At 44.9% G+C, this 13,012-nt stretch overlaps 1 protein-coding gene across 1 annotated transcript in view; it reads right to left on the minus strand.

Moving 5' to 3' along the window:
- The window catches only part of PLK1 (polo like kinase 1), a 40,995-nt gene that overhangs the window by 19,077 nt on the left and 8,906 nt on the right, over positions 1–13,012 (minus strand). Inside the window, exon 4 of the mRNA XM_030213106.1 lies at positions 10,932–11,025. Coding sequence (XP_030068966.1) covers positions 10,932–11,025 — 94 coding nt within the window. The remainder of the gene's footprint in view (positions 1–10,931; positions 11,026–13,012) is intronic.

The raw sequence follows: 13,012 nt of genomic DNA on the forward strand, positions 1-13,012 counted from the left end.
GAAAGGAATGGAAAATAAAAATATTATAATGCCTTTATATTGCTCCATGGTGTGACCACACCTTGAATACTGCATACAATTCTGGTCACATCTCAGAAAAAGATATAGTGGAATTAGAAAAGTTTCAGAGAAGAGCGACGAAAATGATAAAGGGGATGGGACAACTTCCCTATGATGAAAGGCTAAAGCGGCTAGGGCTCTTCAGCTTGGAGAAAAGACAGCTGAGGGGAGGTATGATAGAGGTCTATAAAATAACTAGTGGAGTGGAACGGGTAGACGTGAAGGTGAAATTAGATCTTACCTGCTAATTTTCTTTCCTCTAGACCCTCCAGACCGGTCAAGACGCATGGGTTATGTACTCCTACCAGCAGAGGGAGACTGAGAAACACTGAGCTTTTGGATACTGTATATATAACCTGTGCAGTACACCCACTAGCCAATATAACACTAACAAAGCAGAGAACAAAAACACTAACTCTAACCAGCAACCCTGTACGTGGTCACTGCCAACTGGAAACCTTTTTCGTTTCTCTTACTGTTTCCTTTTCTTGTGTGCTTCCACAGGTGGACTACCAAGTCACGGTCTCACCTGCCCCAGACTCATACCAACAGAAATCTGTTAAACGGAGTCTGAAATTATAGTAACAATTAACAGCTGCCAAGAAATCTGAACAGCTGCCCCAGACTCATACCAACAGAAATCTGTTAAACGGAGTCTGAAATTATAGTAACATCAACAGCTGCCAAGAAATCTCGAGGCCGTTTTAGGGAGGCTCGACGGTATAGGCCAGGGAAGTCTAGTGGAACTTCTAGAGGTCGGTTCTTCCAGTGCACCCAGTCCTTTCGGGGGAGTCGTCGCGGAGGGCGTGACTTTTCCGTGGGAGGTCAGTCTTCGGGACGCAATTCCCAATGAAGGTGTGCGGGTCCAAGCTCTGGTGCGTGTAGGGGCTCGACTGAGTCAGTTTTACCAGAGCTGGGCCCAGATCACATTGGATCAGTGGGTTGGGTTATTGAGGTGATTCGAGACGGGTATGCGCTGGAATTCGAAAGTTCGCCTCCCAAAGTGTTTCTGGAGTCCCCTTGTCGTCCGAGGCTCAAGAGAGCAGCAGTGTCGTCTCCTCAACCTGGGAGCAGTGGTTCCTGTTCCTCCCACTCAGCAACGCTCAAGGTGCTACTTGATTTTGTGGTTCCAAAGAAGGAGGGTGCCTTTCGGCCTATTTTAGATCTAGAGTCAATGCAGCGCTCAAGGTTCCCTCTTTTCGCATGGAGACGTTGCGGTCGGTCATTGTCGCGGTTTGGAAGGGAGAGTTCCTAACCTCGCTGGACTTGACAGAAGCTTATCTTCATATTCCCATTCATGTGGCTCATCAGCGTTTTCTTTGCTTTGCAGTCTTAGGGAAGCATTTTCAGTTTTGTGCCCTGCCCTTCGGTCTGGCAACAGCTCCCCGCACCTTTTCCAAGGTTATGGTAGTGGTGGCAGCGTTGTGGAGAATGGGTATTTTGGTGCACCCGTATCTGGACAATTGGCTGATTCGGGCCAAATCCAGGACGGAAAGTAAGGTGGCTACTTCTCGAGTGGTACATTTTTCTACAGTCTCTGGGCTGGGTAGTGAATTTCAGCAAGAGTCATCTGGTTCCGTAGCAGTCTCTGGAATACCTGGGGGTTCTCTTCGATACAAGGAAGGGTCGAGTAGTCTTGCCGTATCCGCGGATTCGCAAGTTGCAGCATCAGATTCATCTGTTTCTTGCGAAGACGTCACCGATGGCCCGTGCTTACCTTCAGGTGCTGGGGACGATGGCGGCGACCATAGAAGTAGTTCCGTGGGCCAAGGTGCACATGCGTCAGGTGCAGTCAGCTCTTCTCAGTCGTTGGGCACCCTTGTCGCAGGAGTTAGACATGCGTCTGCCGCTGTCAGCAATCCCTCGTCTCAGCCTCCGCTGGTGGCTCAACCCGTACAATCTGGAAAAGGGAATGCCGCAGTGGATGGTCCTTGTCACATACGCCAGCCTGCAAGGCTGGGGAGCTCATTGTCTCGATCAGGTAGCTCAAGGCCAGTGGTCTCAGACAGAAGCTGAGTGGTCCATCAACCGGTTAGAGACTTGGGCCATTCGGTTGGCGCTTCAGGCCTTTCAGACTCTGTTGGGCCACAAGGCAGTAAAAGTGCTCTGCGACAACGCCACAGCCGTAGCTTATGTCAACCGTCAAGGGGGCACCAAGAGCCAGGCTGTCACGGAGGAGGCAGCACGGTTGTTCCGTTGGGCGGAAATTCATCTTAAGGCACATGTGGCCGGGGTGGACAACGTGGATGCAGATTATCTGAGCAGACATACTCTAGACCCTGGAGAGTGGTCCCTGCATCGGTCGGTGTTCGATCGCATCGTGTCGGTCTGGGGACTGCCAGTAGTGGATCTTATGGCAATGGCCCGCAATGCGCAAGTTCAGAGGTTTTTCAGTCGTTGGAGAGACCCTCGAGCGGAAGGGATCGACGCTCTGCTGTTGCCCTGGCCTCAGGAGTTGCTGTATGTTTTTCCTCCATGGCCGTTAGTCGGCCGAGTAATCTAGCGCATCGAACGTCACTCTGGTTGGGTGATATTGATAGCCCCAAGCTGGCCGTGGTACAGAGATCTGGTGCGGTTGGCAGTAGTAGAGCCTCTCCTGTAGTCAGGATCAGTAGTGCTGTATCAGGGCCCGATAATTATGCCAGACCCGGCTCGGTTCTCGCTTATGGCTTGGCTCTTAAGAGGCACAGGTTGAAGAAGAAAGGATTCTCTTCCAGAGTTATCACTACGATGTTGAGTTCTCGTAGGAAATTCACTTCCTTGGTGTACATCCAGGTTTGGAGACTCTTTGAGCACTGGAGCAAAGATCGACATGTTCTGCCTTTTCGCTCTTCGGTGGCGGACGTATTGGAGTTTTTGCAGGATGGTTTGGACAGGGGTCTGGCCTTGTCTACTTTGAAAAAAGTGCAAGTGGCAGCTTTGTTGTATTTTCGTGGGAAGGTTCAGTGGAAGTCTTTAGCTTCTATTCCTGAGGTAGTTCATTTTTTGAAGGGCGTTTTTGCTGCGACCGCCTCGACGGCGGGTGGTGCCTCCGTGGGATTTGAATCTCGTTTTGGATGCTTTGGTTAGGCCTCCGTTTGAGCCCTTGGTTTCGGCCTCTGGCAAGGACCTTTCCTTAAAGACAGTCTTTTTGGTGGGTATTACTTCTGCACGAAGGGTTTCGGAGCTCCATGCTTTGTCTTGTAGACAGCCATTTTTGCCTCTCCAGGCACAAAGGAATCTGGACCCTGAGAGCCTTCCAAACCCTCTGAATCACCCAGATCACTAAGTGCACCGTCCGAACCTATAGGAGAGAAACACTCCCCGTCATCTGTCCACTCTAACCGGGGCCTCTTAGCCAGCATGGACTAGCCCTCTCCTCCAGGCCTGATAAAGGGTCCAAACAAAATCCGGAGGAAAACCAACCCCTCCTGGACCTTCAGTAGGCACTCTTTGTGCTAAAACGGGGGCAGCAGGCCCAAACACAGCTGACTCCGCGGCCGCACTGAATCCAAAATGGCAGCCATTCCCGCCAAAACTAGAATCGCCAACGCCGTACCCGCTATCCCAGAAACGCCCAAACCCGGTCGGAACTTCCGGTCAACTCGGGGGGGGGGGGGGGGCACCGCCGCCGACTGCTTAGGTTCGCCGCAAAGACGACACTGCCCGCCCGGCGCATCTATACCCCGGCACGAGCGACATCAGAGGAGCTTGCTGAACATAATCCCTGAAGGTAAGAAAAAAATAAAATGCTGCCCCGAAACGGAGCTACCTTCACTCACGACCAATCATCGCACTGCTCTCCCGCTCTGACAAGGAACCAGACACTCCGCTCGTTCCGTGCAAAACATATATTTGCTCTTAAAGGCCCAGCAACATAATTCTGGCAGCTGAAAATTGTGAGGCACTCAAGGCTACAGTACATAGAAAGCAGCCGAGGAACAAAGCTGCCACTAAAACAGAAATAGAGAGCAGCACAGGGGGAGGGACCCGAATAACAGGTGTAACACCCCAGGGGGAATACTGGGCCCCACCAGGCCCCAAAGCACTTCTTTTTTTTTTTAAACACGTACAGGGTACTCAAAGAATAGAAACCTTGGAAAAAAATCCAATGATCCCCAGTATTCTCAGTGGAGGAGGGTAGTTAGTGGGGTCCCGCAGGGGTCTGTGCTGGGTCCGTTGCTTTTTAATGTATTTATAAATGACCTAGAGATGGGAATAACTAGTGAGGTAATTAAATTCGCCGATGACACAAAATTATTCAGGGTCGTCAAGTCGCAGGAGGAATGTGAACGATTACAGGAGGACCTTGCGAGACTGGGAGAATGGGCGTGCAAGTGGCAGATGAAGTTCAATGTTGACAAGTGCAAAGTGATGCATGTGGGTAAGAGGAACCCGAATTATAGCTACGTCTTGCAAGGTTCCGCGTTAGGAGTTACGGATCAAGAAAGGGATCTGGGTGTCGTCGTCAATGATACGCTGAAACCTTCTGCTCAGTGTGCTGCTGCGGCTAGGAAAGCGAATAGAATGTTGGGTGTTATTAGGAAGGGTATGGAGTCCAGGTGTGCGGATGTTATAATGCTGTTGTATCGCTCCATGGTGCGACCGCACCTGGAGTAGTGTGTTCAGTACTGGTCTCCGTATCTCAAAAAAGATATAGTAGAATTGGAAAAGGTACAGCGAAGGGCGACGAAAATGATAGTGGGGATGGGACGACTTTCCTATGAAGAGAGGCTGAGAAGGCTAGGGCTTTTCAGCTTGGAGAAGAGACGGCTGAGGGGAGATATGATAGAAGTGTATAAAATAATGAGTGGAATGGATCGGGTGGATGTGAAGCGACTGTTCACGCTATCCAAAAATACTAGGACTAGAGGGCATGAGTTGAAGCTACAGTGTGGTAAATTTAAAACGAATCGGAGAAAATTTTTCTTCACCCAACGTGTAATTAGACTCTGGAATTCGTTGCCGGAGAACGTGGTACGGGCGGTTAGCTTGACGGAGTTTAAAAAGGGGTTAGATAGATTCCTAAAGGACAAGTCCATAGACCGCTATTAAATGGACTTGGAAAAATTCCGCATTTTTAGGTATAACTTGTCTGGAATGTTTTTACGTTTGGGGAGCATGCCAGGTGCCCTTGACCTGGATTGGCCACTGTCGGTGACAGGATGCTGGGCTAGATGGACCTTTGGTCTTTCCCGGTATGGCACTACTTATGTACTTATTATCCAAACTACCTCACCAGACTATTGAAGACTGCACAGGCTGTCCTACCTCTGCTGAGACAATACTGGTTAGTGGGTGTACTGCACAGGTTATATATACAGTATCCAAAAGCTCAGTGTTTTCTCAGTCTCCCTCTGCTGGTAGGAGTACATAACCCACGCGTCTTGACCGGTCTGGAGGGTCGTGGAGGAAGCGTTTTGTTTACTCTTTCAAAAAAATACTAGGACTGGGGGCATGCAATGAAGCTACAAAGTATTACATTTAAAACGAATCTGAGAAAATGTTTCTTCACTCAACGCATAATTAAACTCTGGCTCCAGTACATGGAGCTCTCAAAACAGATGAGCTCCTATTCATGAAACCCCAGAAGTGAACACAAGTTATGAATTAACTAAGAAAATACCACTATACTAATGTATTTATTTTCAATGCAAAATATTTTGAAAAAATTTTTTTTTTGGGATTATAGAATTAGCTGCACTCAATAAGAGAAAAGGGTAGTTTTCTGATAAATGGAGATTATTATTGATTCAAAGGTGTCCATTTCTTGTTGAAGAGGATCTACAACAGAAGGCATCGTGGACAGTATATCCGGATGGCGTATGTTGTGATGGATTGGTGCATTCATGCAGATGCCACAATTGACAAATATATAGTGAACATTGAAAACGCTGTCACTTTTCTAAGATGGAGAAAGTTTTAAGTTCAGGATTTTTCCGCATACTGAGGCAGTTCATTGAAACATGATCATGTCAATGGTTGAAATCCTGTTAAGTGGACAAGTCTGCTTTAAAAAACAAAAAACAAGTATAATAAAATTATTGAAAGTATGATTATGGAACTAATGTCAACATGATATAAATGTGCTTGCTAAGATCAGCAGGCACTTAATAGTGAAATGTATACACACAAAATTTTAAACTGTTGAACTTTGGAAAACGTGCATATTGCATGCACATATATTTGTTAAGTGTTCAAATTGAATCCACAAGGTAAATAGGCTGAGCAATTGAAAGGGCAGCTTATGGTAATATCTATAGTAGAATTAGTTGTACTCAAGAGAAAACAGCAAGTTCATACTGTTTCAGATCCATGGAGGTCAGAAGTTTCCCCAGCCTCACTGACACCATCACCAATTGGAGGCATTTGGGCGGGATTTCCCCATCATTATTGATATATAGTAAGCAGTTTTTTACTTCTCTATTATCTTTTTTGGGGGTTGGTTTCACTAATTACAAAGACATAGCATTGTTGCATGGCACCTTTCCGATAAAATACAGCTCGTAGGGTACATTATTCATCTATTTTTCAACTTAGGCACATTAGCGCTATAGAAATGCTAAATAGTAGTAGTAGGTACTTGTATCTTGATTCATGCACAATCATATTCAGACTGTCGAAATGCTTTATGATTCACTGTCGTTTGCAGTAAACACCTTGGGATTCTCTGAAGGCATGGAGCTATGTATACGTAGATTGATAACATGCTCAGTATATACCTCTGGTTTCCAATGGAGTTTCTAAGTTTAGGACCAAGCAGGCATCGCCATCTTTATTTTTCTTATGGGTGACTCTGGATTGCTACTTCTTTTCCGTATTTCCTCTAAATTTTTGAGTGTTGCATTAATTTGCACAAAGTCTCTCTGTAATTACCCTTTTGTAATTCTCTTCTTTTTAGCTGTATTTTTTTTTTATCATCAGTTTTTCTGCAGTAAGCACTTAGCTGTTTTTTTTTCTACTCAAAAAGTAGTAATCCATGACAGTTTGCTTCTCTATTTTCCATTCATAGTTTTTATATTGTTTTTCTATATTATCAATTTTATGGGTTAAATTCATGTGGATTTTATATTTTATTATTCATCTATGTTTATATTATATGTTGATTTTAATGTTTATGTAAATTTGTTCATGTTTTGTATCCCATCAGACCCCTGGATGCAGGCGCTTTGATGCCGAAACAAGGCCTGAGGGTCTTTATGATAAAGATTTCCTTTGTCCTGTTCCTGGAGGCCAGTTTATGCTTTTGTTTTCTTCTTGCTCTATTGGTGTACTTGGTACCCTCTTCTTTGCTTCAGATCATACCATAGCATCTGCCAAAAGGCTGCAATTCCTACAGTGCCTCCTCTGTGCTCTCTGGAAGCTGCTGAATTTGGGACAGTGGGGCCTGAGCCATGTAATCTCTGCAGTTGCTGGTTACACTGCCCAAGAGAATATTGGACACCTTTAAGAAAACTTTAATCCTCCTATCCTGGGGTTCTTTAAAACATCCCTTCACAAAGACTTGAGTCTTGTAGGTAACTAAAGCCACGCATTCGTCTTCAGACCTGGAAAAAGGCGTTCCTTGCTGCCTGTGGAAGTAAAGCTTGTCATGGCTCTTGCTTTTCCTGAGGCCTAGTGCATGACAAGGACAAAGATTGGGGGGGGGGGGGGGGGGGAGACCCTAAAAACTCAGAACTAAGCACTGGAGCTCCCACCCCCTCTGCTCCCATCCCCCACACTCAAGCACCAGAAAACAAGAGGGGGGGGGGGGGGGAAGGTGAGGAGTAGAAAACCCTGACACACAAACTGGAGCCCTCTCTGCTGCCATACAAGAGGCACCACAAGGAAGATCTGAAATGGAGGGGGATTTCCAACCTGTAAAGAAACAGTGTGTTATAAGCCTGTAAAATGTACTGATAGCTTCTTGCATTATGTCCTGAAGTGTCTCTCTCTTATTTGGCAAGCAGGTGGTGTTTCTTTGCTGTAAACAAATGCTCTTTTCTTTAGTTTTAGCACATAAACAGGAAGCAGTATAAACTTTGTAAAATCATTTGAAATTTTCTTGTTCTGGGCTCTGATTGGTCCAGGAGTTCATTTGGTGAGTATTGGCTTTTGCTCCATAATTGTTGCCATACTGGGACAGACCACAGGTCCATCAAGCCCCGTATCCTCTTTCCAAGAGGCCAATCCAGGTCACAAGTACCTGGGAAGATCCCAAACAGTATAATACATTTTATGCTGCTTATCCCAGAAACAAGCAGTGGATTTTCCCCAAGTCCATTTTAATAATGGCTTATGCACTTTTCTTTTAGGAAGCTATCCAAACCTTTTTTAAACCCTGCTGTTTTTATGTTTCAACGTTTTTATTGATGATGAAATATGGTATAACAGATACCATAAAATATAAAAACTTCAACAGTACAGTGGAACTTCACTTATAAGTATTGAACAGACCATCATCAAGTTTTTTGTATACTTCCCTCTTCCCCTCCTCCCTACCCTCTATTCCCCTCCCCCCCTTACTTCTGTGTGTGCCAAACAATATTGGGGATAGTGGATTTAAACATTCAGACCATGTGTACTGCCAAGGTAACTCACAATAGATTGAGGAGCAAACTTCGCCCCCGTGGACTAAGTCCTTGTATATAGTGGCCCAATATTGACATGAACTGTTTTTTCCTTTTCGGGGTTCCCGTCACCTCTCTGGCTTACCAGGTGGCCAACTCATGTATCTGGTTCCTCCAGTGCCAATACACCGGTGGATCCGGGTCTATCCACTTCTGTAGGATAGTCTTGCGTGCCACTAAACATACCTTGCGACACCAAACTCTATTTCCTTTCGCCTGTGTCGCAAAAGCTGCTTGTGTATCTAAGACATAGTGATCCCAGGTTCCACTTACTGAGACCTGTGTTATTTTACTTAGATAATTCTGGATTTGTCTCCAAAAGGCACGTACCCTTGGGCAGCTCCAAAAAGCATGGTATAAGTTGTGAGGTGCATAATTGCATTTTACACATTTAGTATCATTTGTGGCCCTCATGTGTCCCCATTGTTGCCCTGACATATATGCCCGCATAAACACCCTATATCCACACTCTCTTAATCTCTCATCTATGGTGAGTGACGGAATGCGTCCCAGTGTTGCCCTGATGTCCCATCCTCTTAATGACCTCCTCGAGTCTCTTTCCCATTTTTGTATGATATATCCCAAATTATTTTGGGGATAGTGTGACACTAGTGCTCTGTATAGGGTTGAAACTGTCATTCCCGCTATCTCTAGGTTTTGAAAAAAATGTGTTTACCAGATGTAAAACCCTGCTGTTTTTAATCATATTCTCTGGCAACGAATTCCAGAGTTTAATCACACTGAGTGAAGAAATATTTTTTCAGATTCTTTTTAAATTTACTACTTTGTAGCTTCTTTTCGTGCCCCCTAGTCCTGGTATCTTTGGAAACAGTAAACAAGCGATTCACGTCTACCTGTTCCACTCCACTCAGTACCTCTATCATACTTCCCCCCTCAGCCATCTTTTCTCCAAGCTGAAGAGACCAAGTCATTTCAGCCTTTCCTCATAGAGAAGTTGTCCCATTCCCCTTTATCATTTTCGTCACCCTTCTCTATACCTTTTCTAATTCCACTAGATCTTTTTTGAGATGCGGTGACCAGAACTGCACACAGTATTCAAGGTGCGGTCGCACCATGGAGTGATACAAAGGCATAACAGAAGAAAACAGAGCAAGAACTCTGTTGAGACTCAGTAAAGTTATACGTCCTGATCTTCCCAGGTACTTTTTAGAAAGTAAACAAATGTTTAGTGTTATAATTGATCCATATTTCAGTTATTTGCTGATTACACATTTTTTGTATTTAAAAAAAACAATTTAGTTTATTGCCTCTGTCTGGACTGATAAGGAATCCTGGTAGTTTGTGTGCTGGGTCTGTGACTGCTTTCTGGGAACTGTGGGACCACTGGGAGTGTGGCCTCCAGTAACCTAGAAGTCACTGGGGATAATTTGAGAGTGGAAGACTCACCCAGAGGTGGATGTGACCCAGTCAGTGGGAGGAGGGTGCTAGTGTAGAGAATGAGCAGCAGGTGCAGGTGAACCTAAGCTGTGCTGGGGATACACCCTCTAAGTGGCCACACGGTAACCCCAGGCAGGTGCCTAGGTGTTTTGTGACACCACCATTAATGCCTCAGCTGTGTGAGGAGGACCTTGTCCACCGACAGCTTCCTGCACACATGAGAACTAAGGAAGAAGCTCTCAGCTTAAGCACAGACTCCCTTGTTGCAGGGGGTTTCTCTAGCAGTCCTATGTACATGCCCCCACAAGGCCTAGCCCCCCCCCCCACTGGTGTTCACCTGCTGTATATTTTGCCTAAGCTGCTTTCCATGAATTCCTGGCAAGCAACACAGCCAAGACCACCACTAGCCACCATAGCTAGGGGGCCACACAGCAAATATTCAGAAGACAAAGGCCCTGTACCTGGCTTAGAGCTCTGGGCTGGCCAGTGATGGCCCAAATGCATCTAATCAGCTGACCCCCCCCCCCCCCCCCCCCCCCCCAGTCTGGGCTGCTCCCTACTTCAAAGGCAAAAACAAAAAAAACTTCTTGAGTGTTGCCATCAGGAAACTTAATAGAGGCTCTACCAAGAAGACAGCCCTACGACTGCTGACTTGGGAAACCCCATGGCCCACTCAAAAAGGGGAACAGAAGTGTAAATACCTCCCCCCCCAACATGGAGGCTGCTGCCCCAAGAGTCAGGCTGGGTGTCACTAAACCTGCAGATCATCAACAGACCCACTTCTGTTAAACCAGAACAGAAAATACTGGCATGTCTATGTTCTCTGTCTGGTAACTGCACATATCAAATCCAGGAGTGTGATGAAGAAGGCAGCAAGATTCTTACCCTTGGGATACTGTAGTCATTCTTTTTAATCCGCATGTAGGTTTCTTTTAAGCAGGAAGTCTCAAAAGGTGGCTTTCCCACTAGTAATGTGTACCTGCAGGAAAAGTTACACGTTACCATGGCCCAGGCACCACTTCCATCGTGTCTGGTAAGCGAGTTACATGGAAGTGCTGATCACTATTTGACTCCTGCAGTTTACTTCTTTTTACCTTTTGATTTTAAGAATTACATTTTGAAATCCAAGCTCAAGTGAGTTATCAGTGTCAAATACATAAATGTGACTCTGGGAAAAGGTGAATAAAAGTAGCAGATCCATAATGATAAGTAGTAGTAGTAGAATGGCCTAATTTTTCATGTCATTGGGCCATAGTCCAAGTTATACGTTTTGAATTCTACAACTATTTTTCATATAAAAGGATGGCATTTGGACTGTTGTATTACAACTTTTTTTTTTTTTTGCTCTAACAATTCATTAAAACATGTTTTTGTTTCTGGTGACTTTAGTCATCTTTCCCCAAAGATGCTCACAAATGATTGAAAAATGTGAGACATTAATAAAAATTATGAATTACAGAACCACCAATTCTTGGTTTTAATGCTGTTTTTCTCTGTAGAGGATATGGAAAAATTAAGATCTTACCTGCTAGTTTTGGGGTTTTGTTTTAAATCTCCCCAGACAACTCTATACACAGAAAAGATATGCACTCTCCTGCCAGCAGATGGAGACAGTCCCACTGACTCAAGGATATCACCTTATATGTATCCTCTGTATTATTAGCCTCTAGTCAATCATCATTTCCATAACAAAACAGAGGTAACAGTCACCACATATCCAGGAACTAATTTACCATAGTAAACACTTGACTATTTAAAATTCTATTTATAGTTTTACTTCAACATTCTTTCTCTCCTGAAGTTGACAGATTCCCACACTCCCAAATGAAATATGGGCATGTTCTGGAGGGACTAAAGAAAGAAAACTAATCGGTAAGACCTAACTTCTCCTTCCTCATTGTCCCTCCAGACATGTGGGAAGTACCAAAAGGAAAGACACCCCAGCTGTCAAGAGATGCAAAGACCGCATGCTGCTAACCTGAACATCCAACTTATAGTACTGCACAAAGGAATGCAACACCTCTGCAAACATCTTGTGGTGGAACCACACTATGCTCTGTCCAAGATGCTGCTTAATCCTGGAGGAGTTTACATTAAAGACAGTATGCACTGGGTTATCCCATACAACATAAACCTAAGCTTCTTTACTAGGAAGGGTCCCTGACAAGGACAAGGCCTGCAATTCTGAAATCCCAGCTGAACAAATGGACTAGAAGAACTGTTTTCAGGGTTACATACTTAAAAGTGGTTGAAGTGGAACCTGCATTCAAATTCAACAGCAGCAACACTGTTGAGTGAGGAGGTCTCAAAAGTTTCACCCCTTCACCAAAAAAAATGATACACTAAGAAGTAACCCTTCACCAGCCTCCTATAGCATATAATGGACACAGTCTATACCTTCAAAGGACCAAGGCCAATCCCTTGTTCAAACCATCAACCACATCTCAAAAAAAAAGAAATAAATGGTGGAATTAGAAAAAGGTACCGAGAAGGGTGACGGAAACAAAGGGAATGGGACAACTTCCCTAGGAAGACAGGCTAAAGCGGTTAGGGCTCTTCCAACTTGGAAGAAAAGACAGCCGAGGGGAGACATGATAGAGGCGTATCAAATAATGAGCAGAGTGACGGGTAGACGTGAAGCACTTGTTTACTCTTTCCAAAAAGACTAGGACTAGGGAGCATGCAATGAAGCTACAAAGTAGTAAATTTAAAACAAAATCGGAGAAAATATTCTTCCCTCAACATGTAATTAAACTCTGGAATTCGTTGCCAGAGAATGTGGTAAAAGAGGTTAGCTTAGCGGGTTTTTAAAAAGGTTTGGATGGCTTCCTAAAAGAAAAGTACATGGGGACTTGGGGAAAATCCACTGCTTATTTCTAGGATAAGCAGCATAAAATGTATTGTACTGTTTTGGGATCTTGCCAGGTACCTGTAACCTGGATTGGCCACTGTTGAAAACAGGATGC

The sequence above is a fragment of the Microcaecilia unicolor genome, chromosome 8, assembly GCF_901765095.1.
Source record: "Microcaecilia unicolor chromosome 8, aMicUni1.1, whole genome shotgun sequence".
NCBI classification, from domain to species: domain Eukaryota; kingdom Metazoa; phylum Chordata; class Amphibia; order Gymnophiona; family Siphonopidae; genus Microcaecilia; species Microcaecilia unicolor.